Source organism: Zalophus californianus, chromosome 16 (genome assembly GCF_009762305.2).
Source record: "Zalophus californianus isolate mZalCal1 chromosome 16, mZalCal1.pri.v2, whole genome shotgun sequence".
NCBI lineage: Eukaryota > Metazoa > Chordata > Mammalia > Carnivora > Otariidae > Zalophus > Zalophus californianus.
In genome coordinates this window covers 59,088,122-59,107,519 of record NC_045610.1, presented here as the reverse complement: position 1 = coordinate 59,107,519, position 19,398 = coordinate 59,088,122, and the positions used below count along the sequence as shown (strand labels likewise).

The 19,398-nt window shown below is 56.7% G+C and overlaps 1 protein-coding gene across 7 annotated transcripts in view; it reads right to left on the bottom strand.

Annotated features, from left to right (window-relative positions):
* The window catches only part of PGS1 (phosphatidylglycerophosphate synthase 1), a 40,979-nt gene that overhangs the window by 9,747 nt on the left and 11,834 nt on the right, over positions 1 to 19,398 (bottom strand). For 5 of the 7 annotated variants that reach the window (XR_003525223.2, XM_027625422.2, XM_027625426.2 and 2 more), the window contains exons 3-8: positions 18,336 to 18,413; positions 16,595 to 16,694; positions 15,315 to 15,504; positions 14,471 to 14,649; positions 11,825 to 12,346; positions 2,436 to 2,584 (exon numbers count right to left, since the gene is read on the bottom strand). Coding sequence is in view for 5 of the 7 variants with exons in the window: in XM_027625422.2 (XP_027481223.1) it covers positions 2,436 to 2,584; positions 11,825 to 12,346; positions 14,471 to 14,649; positions 15,315 to 15,504; positions 16,595 to 16,694; positions 18,336 to 18,413 (1,218 nt within the window). In the remaining 2 variants the exon portion in view is untranslated. The remainder of the gene's footprint in view (positions 1 to 2,435; positions 2,585 to 11,824; positions 12,347 to 14,470; positions 14,650 to 15,314; positions 15,505 to 16,594; positions 16,695 to 18,335; positions 18,414 to 19,398) is intronic. The other 2 variants (XM_027625424.2, XR_003525224.2) reach the window with 2 other exon arrangements.

The following is a 19,398-nucleotide window of genomic DNA, read 5'->3' as shown; positions in this document are numbered from 1 at the left end:
AGACAGGGAGCAGGGACACGGGTGGCCGGGGTTCTAGGGACTTTCTGGGCCGTGGGGAGGTTGTGTGGCCAGGCAGTCCCAGGACCAGGCACTGTAGGGCCACCTGGCAGGAGTGGGGGGCTGCAGTCCCTGCATCTAAGTATATAGGTGGAATTATCTAGAAACGTGTTTCTGCATTTCAAAAGCACAGAAATCAGTGTGCCTCGGAAGAAAGGAAGAGCTGCAGGGGCGTGAACTGAACTGCCACCCTCCCACGATCTAAAGCCCCTGGGATTCAGGTTTGGGAAGAAAAGGAAAATATCCCAAATATGTCATTTGGGAAAACAGCTCCTGACCACAACCGGCCCAGCTTCTCTCCAGATCCAGGATGTGGGTTCAATCCCCTCACTCAGGAGGTCGGGGAGAGGGGCCAGTACCAGGACCCTGGGGCACAGGCCTGGGGGACTTGCCCCCACAAATCAACCCAGATCTGTGGGGAACTGGTCCTGGCCTGAGGCCCGGTTCACACCCACAACTCTACTGCCCCAGGGCAGGGGCTCACCGACCGAGGCGTCTGTGCAACTGCTCCAGAAGTCCAGCAGACCCCACTGGGGTGCGGCCCTACCCCTCTCGCATCCGTGACTCCAACTGGAGCCTCAGCTGTGAGGCTTCCTCATTTTCTGGAAGCCTCACGTTAGCAAGAAACCTGCTGAGCGGCTCAGATTCCACACTGGCCACCCAGAGCACAACCGCTGCCACTTCCTCTGGCCCCTCGTCGTGAAGGCCTTCCCGGCACCACAGCCCCACTGGGCCGCCGACAGGATTCCCAGACGGTAGAAGGCAGGTCCCAGGGACAAGGCAGTTACCGTGTCCTTGTCCAGCAACAAAGGCTCCCACAGTTTCGCAACAGTCATTCCCAAACACTGGAGAATACAAGTTTCACAAAGTCAACAGCCGAGGCTTCTGAGGTCTGGCCCACAGCAGCGTTATCTGTGTTCCTGTGACTCAGGAGGGAAGCTGGCCCCCTCCATGGAAAGGCTTTGCTGTAAAGGTCACAGACAAGAGTGCACGGCACCGCCCCACTCTCACATGCACGGCACGGGGCTCGCGCTCTCCCACAGGCCACCACACACGCAGTCCCACAAAAGCACTAACAAATTCTCAGCAACTTTGTTTTTCTCTAGACAGAAAATAAAATATTCTACCACAGAAGGAGGGCCGACATAGCTGCTGACCCTTTGGGAACCACCCTGCATCCCTGCCCCAGTGAGGAAATGGGGTTCTCCCCCTGCTTCTCTGGGCCGTTAGCCAACCAGCAGTACGGGGCTCAGGGTCTCCAACCCCAGCTCGAGAAAGGGCTGCTCTCCTCACTTCCAAGTGGCTGAGAACACGGGCCCGACCTGTATCTTCCAAGGGGAGCAGGTGGGTCCTGGACTGGCCACTTGCGCCCGATGGCCAATGCACCCCACAGGCTGAGCCAGCCAGAGTGGGTTAGGTTTCCTGAGCCCCCAGCTCCCACGCTCAGGAGAACACTTGCTTCTCCCCCTCATGGACAGAAAGACAGAAGGACAGAAGCCCTATTACAACTGTGAGCATGAGGACAAGAAACTCCAAGACGCTGGAACTCCCCAAGGAAAAAGGGACCTGCTTTGCTGATCACCGTCCCCTGGCCAGGGGTAAGGGGCCAAGGCAGCCAAGGGTTTCTGCCCGCCCGCACATCGCCCACCTCCAGACTCCGCAAACACGGCCCAAGGGAACCCTGCTGCTGGCGGGCACACCCGCAGGCCCTCTGCACTGTCCCCAGTGCGCCCATTCCCCAGCCAGAGCGCCCCACAGGGAGACAATGTGGAGGGAGACAGAATCCAGGTGACAGGTGCACACAGACTCTACGGCTCAGAGACGGAGGACGGGGCTGCCCATGCCCTTGAAATTACTCCCTTCTCCACGAAGCCCCTCTTGGACGGGCGCTCGGGCTGCTTCCTGAGGTCTGAGGTCTGCCTCTTCTGTCTCTACTGACAGAGACGGCTGACACCCTGAGTGCCCGTTCTGCCTTCCTGGCCGGCCTGTGGAGGTCCTGCTGGCGGTCCCGGGGCCTGAGTGAGCCTGGCTCCTCCCCCACACACCCACTACGGCTGATCTGCATTCTTGCTAGAGGCTGGAGTGTCCGGGTGAGCGAACAGCGCTCTTGCCCGCACCTGAGGGAGCTCTTGGGGCCACGGGGCAGGAGCAGCTCAGCGGAAGCAGGGAAGGAGGGCGCGTGGCTTCTAAGGGCGGCCCTGTGGCGGGCTTCTCTCGGGACAGGCCTTCTGACCACCAGCAAGCTTGTGAGGACTCGGGTTCTTTCTCACACTCGAGATGACAGCAGGGACTGTGTTCAGGGGACACGGTGACTCGGGCGAGGCTGAGCACCCAGCTACCCCCCACTCTGCCCAGGAAATCCCATCGTCCCAACCAACCTGGTGAAGCTGCTGCTGCAGGGCCCGGCTCTCCGTCACTATGGCGATCTGGGCCTCCAGGTCCCGGTGAACCGACCTGTACCCAAAATTAGGAGAGCCAATCAACGTGAGACAGGGCAGGCTGCTCCCTGCCAGGTACAGCCAGAGGCCTGCAGGGAAAAGGAAACGTGCAGACAGGAAATGAGCACAGCATCAGCCGAGAGCCTCTCCACGCTTCGTTCAACCTAAGAGAAAAGCAGCCCTGCTGGGAACAAGTGGTCAGGTGCTGCACGGAGGGCAGGGACCTGGGGCGCCCAGTGCTGCATGGAGGGCAGGGACCTGGGGCAGCCCGCGTTCCCGGGAGGACGCTGCCTCCTCTCTTGCCCAAGCACAGCGAGAGGTGGGTCCTTCAGGAAGCCCTGGGAGGCCTGTGCTCAGGTTCTGCTCTCACCACCCCATGCTAACCACAGCGCCTCCCAGAGATCTCAGGGCCTCTGATACCCGCTCTCTGAACTGCCTCGGCCACATCCCGGCCATCGGAACGGGGAGCCCACCCTGGCCAGAGGCTCCATGGTCCTGCCACAAGCACCGAGGGGACAAAGTCCATACCTGTGTCTCAGGAAAGACACCCCCACTGTGCTAAGAAGGCGGCCCAGGGAAGAGCAATCCTCCTACCCAAGTCCGTGGGCATGGGGCTGTTCCACGGGGGTGGGGGATACAAAGGCTCTTGGTAAGTACAGGTTACTCCATTCTGCATCCCTTCCCACCCAGGGACACGCGATTCTCCGTTTCGGGCTGCTGACACACTACACACAAAAGGACACCAGACCTGAGTCCCTGCTAGGAACTCAGGGACATCCAAGCCAGACACGTGAAGTCCACTAGAGGCCAGTGGAGAAGAGAACCTAAGAGGTCCTGTAAGTTTCTATCCCACCCCAGAGAACACCACTTCCCCTTTTCTGCTAGGAAATGAGCCGGCTGACAGCACAGCCAGACAAAAAGCAGGGCATGGTATGACCAGCCATGGGGTAGGGGGACGGAGTCCTGCCTCGTCCCCCAGCATGCTGACATGTGCACCGTGAAGGCTGCGGATTGTCTCAGAATCCTAACCCGTCCCTTGAAACAGACAACAGGCAGGTGGGTCTGCTGTGCACCTGGTCCCCCACACTCTGTCCCCTCCCTGCAAGTCCCAAGGCCTGCTTGCACGGTCCAGTGCCCATCACAACTACTTCTCCTAAACAGACTATTCCCAAAACCTGACCTTCCCAGGACATCTGCTGCCCCAGACTTCCTTTCTCCCAGGGGAGCCCAGACTTGGGTCTGGCCTCTGTCTTTTCCACCACACTACACCCTCACTAGCACCAAAAACGCTCAGCCCAGAAAACCCAGCCTATTGTCCAGTGCCGGAGTTGGCCCCGGCTCCGTGCAAGGCTCCCCTGATCAGAGCCAGCCTCCTAATGCCCTCCCACCACCGCTGGTTTCCCCTCTGCCAACATGACCCCTTCAAAGGGCCCACAGGCGCACATGACCATCATGAGCAAATCAACAGCATGTAATACACACCAAGGAGCCTAAAATAGAAGGCCATTTCCTAATTCTCACTCAGAGCAAGAGCATTTCCAAGAATACCTTGGGTAAGAGATGACGATGCTCTGCTGTCTGTTCCTGTAATGTGCTCGACCCTCACCCCCCACACGGGGCCACATCAAAGCCGCCTGCCTGCCTGTGCATGTCGTTCAGTCAACTGTACCACCCCACGGGGCCACTGCCGTGTAGGCAACCGTGGGGCTCACCTTATCTCCTATCAAGAGACCACGGGGGTGTGCCGGCTGGCCCCGGGCACTGTTCCACATGCCCGGGGAGGTCTGGGCAGAATGGCTGAGCCTTGACCACTGCAGTGCTGGCTCTCCTCCTTTGCTAGGCTCAGCCTCTCCCACCCTGCCTCTGCACAGAGCCTGAGGCCTGGGGCCAGGGCCAGGGGCAGACCTCCCCCAGCCTCAGAGCTTTCCACCGGCCGCTGCTATTCCAACTCTTGTGATGTCACAATCTGTAAGACTCAAAAGCACCGGAGACGCTCAGTGCTCCTCGCGCAGCCAGCTCTCCACAGTCCACTTACACAGGGACAGAGTGCGCACACAGCAGGGAGGCCCGATACCCACATGGCTGATGTGGGCTAAAGCTGATGTGAATCATGCCACCCTCGGTGTGTCCATCCAAGGCTCCTGGACCACAGGGCCTGTTGGGCAAGACTGAAAGGACCTGGTCTTAGGCGTATTTTTTATTTCTGAAATCTGCCTAAATGTAGATCTCTTCCTCACAAGGCAACCTAGGGGCCAGCCATGAGAGGCAGGCAGCCCAGGCCCAGCCCACACCGGCAGGTCTTTGTCCGCACCACTGCACCCCAGCCCCAAAGGAAAGCTCTCTCTCACTGATACACGTCCACGTGCTACACAGGTGTATCTGGGCTTTACATTTAGTGAGACAAGAGCTTCCCAGCACCCACCTGCCACGATCACCCCACTGGGGAGGCACGGCAGACACCTGTCTTCTTCCGGGTTTCATCTCTGGCCCAGGCTGGCCTCGGGAGAGCATGTGCGGGTGTGGGCAGCACACATTCTGAACCTACTGGCCGCCTCGGTGAGGCCCGCAACTGCCCCACCACTTCCCCTGTAGAATGTGGACTGTGATCTTTCTCCATCCAAAAGGACATAAAGACCACTGATGTTGAGGCCACGTGGTGCTGTGCCCCAGGAGCTCGACACACCGCCCCATGAACAGCCAGCCCTTCAGGGTGCAAGCCCCCCAAAGGTGGGACGTTTCTGCTGCTGGGCTAGGCCGGGAGGACAGCCCAGAACTTTCATTCAGGGAGGGACTCAAGAGGGTGCATCCCTCGCTGGGAGCCTGAGCACCCTGGGAGGGTGAGGGGCAGGGCGGGGGCTCTCGAACAGCAGGGCCATAAGCCTGTTATCAAGTCCAGGGCCTGACCTTTGTGCCCAACACCTCTACCAATCTAGGACCCGCCAGACTGGGAGACTCCGCAGCAGGAGCAACAGCTGGGAGGGGACTGGCCGTGGGCAGTCCTCAGCCCCAGAGGGAGCGCGCTGGGGATACACAGATGAACTGAGTCCCAAGACTTCTGCAGGCTCTCAGCTCCACAACGAGAGCCCTCACTGCCTGCCCCGGCTACTTCTTGTGCTCTGCCCACGCCTATGGTCCCTCCTCCACACGGTCCCAGCACCTCGATGCAGGGTAAACCAGGTGGCCCAAGGGCTCCCACAGAGCTCCCTCACCAGTCCTCTGAGCTTTTCCCATGGCCCGGCCGCCCTTCCGGCCTCCCTCCCTCCCTCCCGACCTGCCCCTTCACTGCTCCCCATGCCTAGCATGGTCTCGGGGCCTCACACTCCCGGGCCCTCCACCTGGACCCTCCAGGCAGTGTCTGTGCTCAGCGAGTGTCCCCTCCACAGAGAGACCTTCCCAACCCCCCCCAATCTAACAGACCCCCATCGGCCCAGATTCCTCCTCCCGCTCTGGTCTTCTACATAACCCATTTCCCTACCTGACCTTATATTAGAATAGATTCATCTGTTTGTATCTGCTTCCTGTTAAATGACAGATGCCTGGGGAGGGCAGGGGCTTTGTCTGGTCCCCAGTGACTGGTACCCAATGCCCTGAATGCTGCCTGGCACACGGCAGACACTACATAAATACTTGTTTGAACAAAATAAATGAGGCTAATGGTGACCTTCCAACACACGATGATGAAATTAAATACAAAAAACTCTTGAGTTCTAAAGCAGGAGCTCACAACTATTTCTGGTGAGAGAACTTCCCTGAGGCTCTCTCCAAGAAAAATGTCGACTTATGCCCCCTCCTTCACCTCTGCCACAATATTCCACGACAAATTTCAGAGGATTCTCAGACCCCTATAAAAATACAAGGGGACAGGAGACACCATAGTCCCGACCTCAGAGGGCTAAGCACTTGCCTGTTACGCTCCGGGCCACTTCCAGAGGCCGGGCCTGCCCCCTCCCCAGCAGAGCAGTTGGTGCAGGTGCGGCCCCGCCCCAGCGCACACCTGCTGGCGCCCGGGGGAGGCACGTGTGCCCGGGACACGCAGGATGGAGCTGCCCCGGCTCGCACTGCAAGCTCACCTTTGGGCACTATGCCAAGCCGCCTGTCGGGAAAGCAGTAAAAATAGTGACAATTCTCACAATCATTAACAGATTCCTCTGTCAGCAGGAGCCAGAAATCTCTTAATCCAATGGCCTGCCCCGCCCTGGCCACACACATTGGGCTATTAGTGCTAGGGTACTGTACCAGATGAAATCCAAGTCAACACCTCAAAGCTCATTTTCTGATCCTCCCGAGACGTCCCCCAGCATGGATGTGGCCCCTGCCCCAAGGGGCTGTGTGCCTCCCCAGCCAGAAGTCCCGCGACGGCACCGGGCACAGCTCAGGCCCACTCCTCTCCAGGGAGCAGGAGACATGAGAACCAGGCCCAAGAGACACATCTGTCATCCCCACTCAGGCTCCTCTGGGACTGCTGCCTCCCCAAGACCTAGAGAGGTCAGTTCGTTGGCACGTGACAGATACAGTGCTTACAACCGCTGACAGCCATTGTGCACCTGGCCCCAGACCCCACTGCCCACCAGGACCAGGTTTAAAAGGTGAATCCCTGTAGCCACCAAGATGTCCTTCAATAGGTGGATGGATGAATAAACTGTGGTCCATCCAGACAAGGGAATGCTATTCAGCACTAAAAGGAAAGCGCTATCCAGCCATGAAAAGCCGTAAGGTTTAAGTACCTTAAATGCGGGCGCCTGGGTGGCTCAGCTAAGCCGCTGACTCTTGCTTTCGGATCAAGTAATGATCCTGGGGTCATGGGATCGAGCCTGCATCGGGGAATCTGCCTGAATCTGCTTGTCCCTCCCTCTCCCCCTCTGCTCCTCCCCTCACTCTCTCTCTCTCTCAAATAAATAAAATCTTTAAAAAAAAAACCTTAAACGCCCATTACTAGTGTAAGAGCCAGTCTGAAACGGCTACAGTGTGGAGTCCAACTGTATGACATTCTGGGAAAAGTGACAATATGGGACTGTCAGCGTCAGGGACGGACAGGAAGCACAGAGGATGTTCAGGGCAACGAAAGCCTGTGTGGCACTGTGATGACAGATACATGTCCTCACCCGCGTGAGCCCATGAATCCACACCACCAGGATGACCCTAGATATAAAGCGTGGACTCTGGGGGATGACAGTGTGTCAATGTCAGTTCATCACTTACGATCGTACTCTCAGCTGCTGGATGCGGACAGTGGGGAGCCTGGGCGTGAGTAGGGCACAGTGTGTGAGAAATCTCTACACCTTCCCCTCAATTTTGCTCTGACCCCAAACCGCTCTAAAGAAATTAAGTCTTTTAGGGGCACCTGGGTGGCTCAGTCATTTAAGCGTCTGCCTTCAGCTCAGGTTATGATCCCAGAGTCCTGGGATCAAGCCCCGCATCGGGCTCCCTGCTCAGCGGGAGCCCTGCTTCTCCCTCTCCCGCTCCCCCTGCTTGTGTTCCCTCTCTGGCTGTGTCTCTCTGTCAAATAAATAAGTAAAATCTTAAAAAGAAAAAAAAAAAAGAAAGAAAGAAAGAAAGAAACTAAGTCTTTTAAAAATAAATACATAAAATAAGTATACATCTTCACTTAAAAGGCTAACCGTAACTACACGAGCTGTGAAGTGCTGTGCTGGGCACCAAATGCAAAACAAACGAAAGCACAGATGGAAAAAAAAAAAAAATGCAGACACCCAGCACCAACTCAGGTGACCGTCCTGCAGCATTCCAGGTGCTTCCAGCTCACAGAGCCTCACTGCACCCCACCTATGGGGAAAGGAGTGAGGGACAGGCCACAGGAAACTGCCCAGGCACGAACCTGAGGGGCTGCTGGCGGACTCGTGTCTAACGCAGACCTCCAGCCACCTCGCCCCCCAGCTGCCCTTCCAGAGGTCAAGAAGATGCAGCTAAGACCTCCAACTTCAGCAGCATCCTTCAGGGACCCACGGGGGGGGGGGGGCGGGGGGAGGCAGCAACAAAATCACAGGTGACAAGGACACCTCTCCTCTCCAAGAGATGCAGGAACCCCCCTCCGAGCCCATCCACCAGCAGCCCACCAGCAGCCCATGAGCCTCTGGGCCCTGTGTGTTCGAGCGCCCACCCCACAGCCCCCAGGGCCACCTCCCTCTTGGACACTTCATAGAAACCCCAATAGAATGCACGTCAGGTCACCGTACTCACCTGAGGGCAAACCAATACCATCGCCCCGTGTCACACAGAGGTTGGACCAGGTCCCTCCACGTTTGCCAAAGGTAAATTTGGGCTGAAAACTAGGCTTCAAGAATCCAAGTCTGGTGGCCTCTCCAGCCCATCGCACGCATAAGGGGCTCCCCTCCCTCAGCATTCTGAATAGGCGGCCTTTGCAAAAACCCAAAGAAAACTTAACAGACCACGTTGCAAAAGTCTCTAGAGTACATGCCTTTAAATAGTAGGTTTCTCTAGTACTTCGAAACAACATTAAAATTACAAATACTGAAGTTGGCTAAGGCATCAATCAGCAAAGCACACCAGTGAGACATGCCTCTACTCAGTAGCCCACCGAACATAAGAATCACTGCCTCCTCCACAGGAGTTACCTCCCACGAGGTCTTTCCAACGAGGCATCTGAACCACCGCTTGATACACCCCCATCCTTGATGAGTGGGGAAGGACTGAAGGATACACCCTAGTCCTCGGAACCTCCTGCCATCGGGCTGAGCTGCTATCCACTGGCACTTGCTGCCCGGTATGGTCACTTCCACGAGGAGGATGCCTCCTGCCAAGCCTGCTAGTTTCCCACGGGCAGGGCCCACGCAGAGTGTTCCTGCATCACTTCACTCATGGGGCCACCAGCAGGTTCAACACCGAGTCCCTCCCTGACTGACTGCAGGGGTGGTGCACAGTGCTGTTAGAGCCACAAGGATGTGGACGCTGCGAACACGGGATCCCGGCTCACTCTCCTCACCAAGGGCTTATGGGAGCACTGGGAGCCGAGATAAGTCAGGCCTGCCCTGCAGGAGTGTGGGTAAGGCCATCAGGGTATCGGGTGCTCAGCCATCAGCAGGAATAAACAGATACACCACCTGCAGAGAGTAGACAGTCAGTAAATCCAACCATCCACCCCAGCCACCACCTGGGCTGCCTGCTCCTCTCCGAGGCTGCTTTGGGGGAGAATGAGCATCCAGGAATGAACCAGAAATGGGGGCCGACTTAAGGACCCCCCCCACTATCGATCTCAATCACAGGAAAGGACCCTGGCCTCTGACTTCAGCACTGACTGACCTCTGACCTCTGACTCCTGGCCCCCCTGCTCCCATACCACACCCCCCATTCCCTCTCACACACACACACTCTCATACACACACACACACACACGCGCGCACGCACACACACACACACACACACAGGCACACATGCCCTGGGATTCCTGGCCTTCCCCACTAATCCAGTGCTCCCAAAGTACATGGCCCCACCTGGGGCGGGGCAGAAGCATGCCCGTCCGGGAATAGGCAAGCCACACTGGAACAGCCGGTTGGGTGTTTCTGTTTCAACGGTAAATGGGGGGGGGGGTGTCACTGCTCACTTATCAGTACTGCCCGCTTCAGGGAAATAACCCACGGCCCTATCAGAACCATCAGGCCAGGCTGAGCTGGGGGGCCCCAAGTGCCCCAGGACGGTCAAGGAGGAAGTGCTATCTAGGCGTCCCCTGCACTGCTCCCTAGACACATGTCCCCTCCAAAGAACAAAGCTTCCCCCACCTTTCAGCTCAGTCTTCAATACCGCGTGCCCAGGCACCTTCACTATTCTCATAAGGAAAAAAACCAAAAAGACATGTATCATATGACCTCACTGATATGAGGAATTCTTAATCTCAGGAAACAAACTGAGGGGTGCTGGAGTGGGGGTGGGGTGGGAGGGATGGGGTGGCTGGGTGATAGACATTGGGGAGGGTATGTGCTATGGTGAGTGCTGTGAATTGTGCAAGACTGTTGAATCACAGATCTGTACCTCTGAAACAAATAATGCAATATATGTTAAGGAAAAAAAAAAACCAATCCTAAAATACTTTCCACACCCCCTCACTGGTTAGCCCTACCCGCCCTGAGGCATCTGACCACCTGCCTGGCTCAGCCCAACAGCACAATGAGGTAGTTCACTTCCCACACCCAACAATGCCACCTGCCCAGGCAGTGGGCCTCCCAGCAGGAAGTGGGAACCACCAGAGAGGCCAGAAGCTCTATCAGTGATTCTTAAGACCTCAGAAACTCCTGGGGAGTTGTTTTGTTTTGTTTTTTGAAAAAAATACTGTGTTGGATTTGTCCCCAGAGAGCCGGATTCAAGAGACCGAGGAGGGCAGTCTGGGCTTTAATATTTCTTTTGACACATCCCCAGGTGAAAACCACCGATGTAAGGAAAAAAAAGACTTCCACCCACCCAATGATCCCAAAATGACCTCAGATCTAAACAACGCAGACAAGTGGCCATGGCCGTCTGCAGCCTGGACTCCCAGGCAGAGACCAGAGACCAAGAGAACACCACCCCCCCCCTCCATCAGCCCTTCCGCAAGACTCCAAGACCAGCCCAGGAGCAAAACAGCCTCTGACCACCAAAGAGAAGCCAGAAAAACCACACACATCACCCATGGCCAGAGGCTCTCTGCACCAGTCACTTTTCTTTAGCCACAGGACTACGCTCAGTCGTGTGGCCCCTGGAGCATCAGGAGTGACTCCGCCCCAGAGGCAGGTGCCCTCAAAATAGCGAGCGGCAGCGGGGATAATCCCTCTGCTCAGCACAAGGTTTTAAACCCGTTTATCCCCGTCTCAGACCTCAGCCCTGGGATTATGGCATGTGCGGGCTGCCCCAGGGATGCCGATGCCTGTGGGGGTCGTAATCCACATGCAGTTCAGACCATGACCCACATATGGGCAGCACCGTTCGGCTCAGAACGGAAAGGATGTGGCCTCGACCTCCTCAACCATGAAAAAAAAGCGGAGGATTCACACAGAGGAAAAAGAACAACAGTGCGGAGGGAAAGACTGAAAAACCAGGATGTTCAACACCAAATAACTCATCCCTAACACATCCTCTGTCCCTGAAAAGGGCCCAGCGATGCAGGGGAGACCACTGACCAGGGAGGGCGATGGTAGGGGCCTCTCCACGCCCCGCCCCGAGAAGTTCCATGCACACTTCCTGAAACAGCCACCCACGTCATCTGTGTTAAGTTCTGGGAGCACGAGAGGGAGAAATGTGGACAACTGAAACTCTCAAATAGGTGGCACGTGCACATGGCTGCCAGGAGGACGAGAGAGGAGGAGGGCCCGGGGCTAACTGCATACCTTTGGCATGGAACGTCCAGCCCCTCCGCCAGTACTCCTGCAGCTGGACCCGCTCCTGCTGCCCCAGGCTGCACACCTCACTGAAGAACTGTCGCTCGATGTGCACGTACGCGGCCGGGATGGCCCCCGCCACCCCCTTGGCTCCGAAGAAGCCGTTCACCTCCGGGGAGGCCAGCAAGATCTGGTACTCGGCCCGCGTGCCCAAGACCAGGTCCATGTAGGCCTGGGTCAGGTTGAAGTAGCCAGTGGTGAGATAGACCTTGGCTCCTCGCTCAGCCTCTGTCAACAGGGTCTCCGTGACGATCTCGTCAATCTGGATCTCAAAAGGCTTCATCTGGATCAATGGGTAAATCCAGGTATCAGGGGCTGGCCTCCGGTCCCCGGCAGCTGCTGCGTCCTCCTGAGTCAAGAGGGAGTTGCCATGGAAGGTCTGGGCGTGCAACACTTGCTGGCGGGCCCTGGCCGAGTTGATCACATCCATCACCCTCTTGTTGGCCGCCCTGCAGTATGCAGCCCGGTCACCTGTGGGGACACACGGGAGGGAAGGGTGAAGGAGAAAAAGTGGAGGCTCTGGACTCTTGCCTGCACGGGGACATGGCAACAGACAGGCAAGTGCAGATGCCCTGACTGACCATCTACGGACATGCTTCGATGGAGCACTGGCCCCAGGCTCCAAGCAAGGCTCCTCCGTGGATATCAACGTCCAAGGAAAGGCCACGAAGAGCCTGCACCAAGAAACATGAAAAGGTCTCTACCAGTTCCATTTACGAAAAGTTCTTTTAAAGATTTTTTTCTGAAGTCATCTCCACACCCAATGTGTGTCACGACCCCAAGACCAAGAGTCGCTTGCTCTACCATGAATCCAACTGAGCCAGCTAGGCGCCCCTACAAAGTTCAAAAACAGGCCAGACTACTTGAGGGCGACAGAAATCAAGGGAGTGGAACCTTGGGATTCAGGGCCTGAGAGGGGACCAGAGGGCGCTTCCAGGAGCTGGCCCACGAGGCATACGCATGTGAACTGCACGCCTATGGGTGGTGTTCAGCATGTACTTCAGCGAGAAGGTTTAACAATAAAGGTACATGTGAGTGTGAGCCACAAAGCATGGGCACAACTGTGGGCTGAGCAAGCGCCACGTGGTGGGACAGTGGGAGCGGGGCCCCCAAGGTGCAGCACGTGGACAGGCAGGCTGGGACCCTGCATGTCTACACAAGACACTGGAGACAAGCAGCGGTCCAGACACACTGGACGGACGAGAAATGACCATAAATGCTATCAGCAGACAAGCCTGAACACTAACGAGCCAGCATCCAACCCGAGAAGTGAGGATAAAACCAAAAGCACAGTGTGAGCAGGGAGCAGGCGAAGAGCAAGGTTCACAGAATGACAATGATGGGAGAACAGAGAATGTCCACGCTGCCCAGAGCTGGCCCTCCAGGAAGCAGAGCAAACAGCAAGTCTCGGGGAAGGCTGAGCCAGAATCAAAGAGGAAGAGGACCAGGACGCACTCACGCACTCACAGCTGGGGACAGGGCCACACGTGAGGGCCTCTGGGGGTGGGCTCAGGGACAAGGAGAAGGGATGGCCTGTGCGAACCCTCCCTCCCTGACAGCAGCACCCACGGGGGGAGGAGGCAGCCACCGGCCCCATCATGTCTCAGGCTGTCCTTCTGAGTGTCACGAGCGTCCCCTGCATGTGTTCGCCCCTTCTGAGTTACCCTGGTCCCCTGAGTACATCTGCGCCTGCCCAGGCGCCCCTACCTGCCCCCTGAGCATGTTGACTCATCCTTCCCAGAACGTGGGGCCTACTTCTCCGCACATTCATGCCTGGCCTGTAAAGTTAGACCAGGGGTTGGCCAGTGTTTCCTGTATGGGCCAGATATTAAGTATTTCAGGCTTTGCGAACCAAACAACAAAATTGAGGATAATACACAGGCACTCATATAATGAGAGAAAACAAATTTCCACAAATTTTTTATTCATAAAAATTCAAAATATCATAATAATAACTGAGGATCCAGGGTGGCAGCAGGCAGGACAGGTACCCCAATCACATATTGGCTCCGGGGCTAGGGCTCCTCTGACACCCAGGACAGGGGCTCTCCTCCTTATAAGGTCAGGGTCTACCCCTCCCCACATTGCTGACACTATTGCAAATTCAGCAGCAGGCCTTCCCAAAGGCCACCAGGAAGCCGCAGGAATCACAGGAATGCAAATGCCCCCAAGGACACTAGTTGCCAGGGTTTGCCTGTTTCCAGGGAGCAGAGCTGAGGGCTCTCCCATTTCACTTTCCAGGCAGGAGGCCACAGACCTCAGCGGAGCTGAGAGCCACAGAGCCTCCGTGCTCCCCACTGGGGAACTGGCCCTGGGGAGGGCAGTCAGTCAGCAGGCTACTTCCTGTAAGTGTCGGGCAGGCCCCGGGCTTCCTCCCCCAGGCCCAGGCCGAAGCCCACACTCCCACCTTCCCAGGACCCACAGAGCATGCCTGGTGGCCAGTGAGTCACCTCTGTCTGGCCTCAGAGACAAAAGCAGAATGAGGCTCTGCCACCCAAGTCTCGCCAGCCCGAAGCAAGACTCCTAGAGGTGCACTTCCCCTAGTCCTCACCCCCACCCACAAGCTTGGGAGGGCAGCAGAGCCCGGGACCGTACCTTTGTAAGGGTGCACCATCCCCTCCACCACCTGCACCGTGTCATCCCCCTGCAACTGCAGGGACACGTCCCCCACTGCGTCCACCAGCTCCGTGAAGAAGTCTGCAATCTCGGGGCAGTCCTGCAAGAACACGTAGCGGTCCTGGCGGTTGGTGAAGTAGGAGTCGCTCAGGTTCGCGCTGCAGGGAGGAAAGAGGCAGGTGAGGACTCAGGCTGGAGAGGGTGCGACAGCAGGTGCTTGGGAGTAAGCAGGAGCAGGGCGGCGACAAACACGGGTCAGGACCCCACGGCGGCAGCAGACCCTGAGCGTGGCCACTCATACGAGGCACAAGTGGCATGAGGTGACACAAAGGAGGGAGCCACAGAGCCCCGCCCCTGGGGTGACAATCAGCTGGGAGAAGAATGGCACTCATAAAGCCAACTACCCCCCGGGGCTCATCTCCAGGGCCCAAGTTTCAGAATCAAAAGGACCTGGACTGTCATGGTGGCTCTGCGGTTTGTTTCTTCCGTGTTCCTGGCTCTGCCTAAGGAAGTCATTCGTCCTCTCTAGTCTCTTGCGCGCTAAGTGAGGAAAACACTACATGGGTCCCCACGAGGATGACCTGTGACAGCACACCCAGGCACAGAAGAGTGGCTAGCATCCAGAAAGTGCTCAAGAAGCCAGGGCTCCCTTCTGAGCACCCCGGGTGGGCTTCCGGTGGCCACAGCCAGAACCACCGGAAGACAGTGAGGCAGTATGACACCTAGACTAGAAACGTATGACCACGTTCCTTCTCTGTGTTCCGCTAACCTCCACCCTGGACGATATTAAGGGGAAGCCCTTGATGGAAGGCAACAAACTCACCCGCTCAAGATGACATTGTTGTCAAAGAGGTACACTTTAATGTGCTGCAGGCCGATCGTCTCATTAAAGCGCTCAGGGATCAGGAGCCGGAGAAGCCCACGGAGGTTAGGGGTATGGAAGAGAGAGACGCGAACCTGTTCTGGAAATCTCTGTAACAGCGGGAGCAGCATTGTGCGGGAGTTCTTCCTACCTAAATACAAGGGTGAGCAAAAGAAAAAAGACCGGCGATGCACACCAGAAGATACTGCGCCTGCTGGGGAGGAACCACCTACCATGGGCCCACATCTGCCTGCGTTGCCCATCCAAATCAGTCAGAACCCCTGGCACCATGGTGAGCCGGAGGACCTCAGACCAAATTTTGCTCTGGACACCGACACATCTCAGAACAAGACTGGGGCGGTCAGGGCAGCAGACATCTGCCATTTTAGCACCCAGCACCCATTCACCCTCCTCCTGGGAACCATACCCCACCTCCTCGTAGGGGTACCACCCCACTCCACTCTTGGCATTCCTACTCTGGATAATGATGGCTCTACCCTCCCTAAACTCGCACCCCAGCTCCACAGGAGGGCACCCAGGCCTGGACTGGGCCAGTCGGCGCACGCACAGCCCCGGTGCGTGGCCCATGGCAGGCCACTCAGGAGCTTCGGTCTGACCCTCAGGAAGCAGACTCTCTTCCGATGGACAAAATGTCATGGCCAGATGGGCCTGGGGCTTCCAGAGGCCACCACACAGAGCCTGAGAATAAAGCCAGCCCAAAAGAAGGAGGGCCAGGGGCGCCTGGGTGGCTCAGTCATTAGGCGTCTGCCTTCAGCTCAGGTCATGATCCCAGGGTCCTGGGATCAAGCCCCACATCAGGCTCCCTGCTCAGCAGGAAGCCTGTTTCTCCCTCTCCCACTCCCCCTGCTTGTGTTCCCTCTCTCACTATATCTCTCTGTCAAATAAATAAAATCTTTAAAAAAAAATAAAAATAAAACCACAGAAATTAAAAAAAAAAAAAGGGGGAGGGCCAGCAGATGGGTCCTGGTGACCAGCCAAACACCCAGATCATGACCCACCCAAAGCAGGTCAGTCATGGGAGTTGAAAACTGCCTCTTTTTTGCCCAAGTTGTTTTCTCTTGAGCTTCCAGTCACTTGCTACAGAAGGAATGCTGATGGACAACCCAGGCAGTCTGGGGGCTATCTTCAAACATCCTTGCCTTTGCTGGAGGGGGGAGTGTACTCCTGAACAAGGGCTCTGAAAAAGGAAACATCAGAGGCAGGGAGTGCACCAGACCCACCTCTTGAGCCCCGTGTGAAGTCCAAGAGGATGGACACCTTGAGGTCTGAAGGGAACTTGGCTTGGAGTGACTTTTCCAGAGTGCTTTCCAGGCAATCCACCTATCAAGGAAAGAACCCCAAAAGAACAGAAGTATAAGACTGAAAAAGATTATTATGTATTAAAAGAACAGATTAAGGGGCGCCTGGGTGGCTTAGTCAGTTGTCGGCTTGGTTGTCAGCTCAGGTCTTGATCTCAGGGTTGTGAGTTCAAGCCCCACATTGAGCTCCACACTGGGTGTGGAGCCTACTTTAAAAAAAAACAAAAAAAAAAAGGATCAACTTGCCAGGTAACGCCGCCCCCCCCCCACATCCTCTTGGAACACACATATGGACCATGAGCACTCAAGAGTCAATACCATGAGATTTCTTCTTCTGAGACCAGTAACAGTAACCATAAGGTGCCACCTGGCACCCTCGTCCAGCCGGGCCTCTCAGGAAGAGAGGGTCTATGGGTCAGAGACATGATGCCCAAGCATTCTGGACCTTGCCACTCTTGGAAAGGCTCTCTAAGACACGAGCTCTCGCACGTTTCAACAGACAATCCCCACAGACACACAGCAAACAGTGCCTACACATGGACAGCGCACGGTAAATATTTGCTGAACCAATGAATCCAAGACACAACCTGCCCACAGGCCACTCTCCATGAGCTGGACATGACATTTTTCTCTCAGAAGAACAAACAGGCTTCCCAAGCTTGCAGCTAAAAGCATGTCCTGAAGACAGAGGGCGACCCTCCCTGCCAAGGAGGGAGAGGAGAGGACAGATGTGCTTCTGCTGACCCCCCCTTCCCACCACTCTCTGCACCCAATCCCTGGCTCCTACCTGTGGGTGTCCAGACAAGGAGGAACCCAAGAAACACTCAGGCCCATTTCAGAGCCTCAGAGTGGAAAGCCATCCCAAGAGTCTCGCCCACATTCATGTTAAGTCAGCCTAGAGACAGCGCCCGCGCACCAGAGCATGCACTGGACTCACGCCGCACGAAGCTCGCCCTAAGCAAACCGGCGGTGTCTGCTCCTTCCCACCCTGCCCATCTCACGACAGGTGACAAGTGTGGAGTGACACCAAGTCCAGGGGGAACAGGCAGGCCACAGACCTGGCACCTGACCCCAGCCCGACCTGCGCTTCAGTTCATTTGTCTAGTACAGGGTCAGAAAATCTTTTCTGCAAAAGGCCAGGCAGCAAATATCCTGGGGCTTGGGGGCCAGAGGGTCTCTGTCACAACTACTCAGTTCTGCCTTTGCGGCAAGCGAGCAGTTGCAGACAATACATCTGTGGGCAAGCACAGCTGTGTTCCAATAAAGCTTTACTTATGGATACAGAAATTTGAATTTCACAGGCTTTTCCTGTATCACAAATATTCTCCTCCTTTTGATTGTTTTCCAGTCATCTGAAAACACAAAAACCATTCTTAACCCACAGACCATACAAAAACAGGCAGCGGGCCGTAGTTTGCTGAGCCCTAGACCGGCAGACAGAGCAGCCTCGGAACCCCAGTGCAGGGTGGGGAGGACATGAGAGCGAGGATGAGCGCCGCCCCCCGCACCCCTCACTGGCCCTCCTGACGGGGCCGACCCCCAGCGGCGGCTGTGAGGTGAGGGCCAAGACAAGGCGGCTCGACCCCAACTCTACGGCGCCATGTGGCCGGGGGTGCAGGGCAGTTCACTGCTGCCGTGGGGACCACCCCACCTCAAACCTTACCAGCTCCTGTTCCAGAGGACCTGTCCCCAGGTAGAGCGACGCCATCACCACGCGTCTCTTGGCCACCTTGATCTGGCCCTAAAAGAGAAGAAACAAGTCACAGTCATGGCTTCCACAGCTCACTGAGGAAACCTAACAAGTAATGCTCCGGGCCCAACTTCTGGTATCTGAAGCTGATGGTAACCGCCCAAATAAGGACCCGCGATCCTAATTTAAAATACTCCCCCTGGGGCCCCTGGGTGGCTCAGTTAAGCGTCTGCCTTCGGCTCAGGTCATGGTCCCAGGGTCCTGGGATCGAGCCCCGCGTCGGGCTCCCTGCTCCGCGGGAAGCCTGCTTCTCCCTCTGCCACTCCCCCTGCTTGTGTTCCCTCTCTCGCTGTGTCTCTCTCTGTCAAAAAAAAAAAAAAAAAAAAAAAAACCCTGAAAGACACGACCCGACTGTACGAGACATGACACAGCCACCAAAGAATGAGGCATGTGTTCCACAGCCTACTGCTGGGGTGGAAGCCGTCGCTGCCCCGGGTGCAAACCACCCGGGGGCGTCACATGGGGCACGCGCAGGGCACGAGAGCGTAGTCCCTGCGGGGCAGAGGAGGGGAGGGGAGCGCAAGAGCCAACGTGCAGGCCGCTCTGCCCCCGTGCACACCTACGTGGCTGGATTTCCCAACGAGCGGGCACGTTTTTCCTCTGAAACGCAGAAGGGTCCCCAGGCACAAGGACAGAACAGACCAGCACTCCAAGATGACTCTGTCACCTCAGTCCCAACGGGCAGAGTGCTCTCTCCAGACCTGCTCCAGCGTAGGGAACGATAAACCCTCCAGAGCTCGAAGCATCCTGCCCCAAGGGGGGTGACAGGCAGAGAAAAACGGGCAGCATGCCGAAGGTCATGCTCTGGAAGGAGAGGCGGGAGGGCCAGGCCTCCAGGGAGGAGGGAGGCAGAAAGCAGGGCACACACCTGCTTCCTGACCCGGGAGGGGTGCCCTGACCACAGAAACACACCAACACACTGGCACAAGGCCTGCAGACCAGGAAAGCACAAGAGAATGTCCCAAGTCCACCGTCT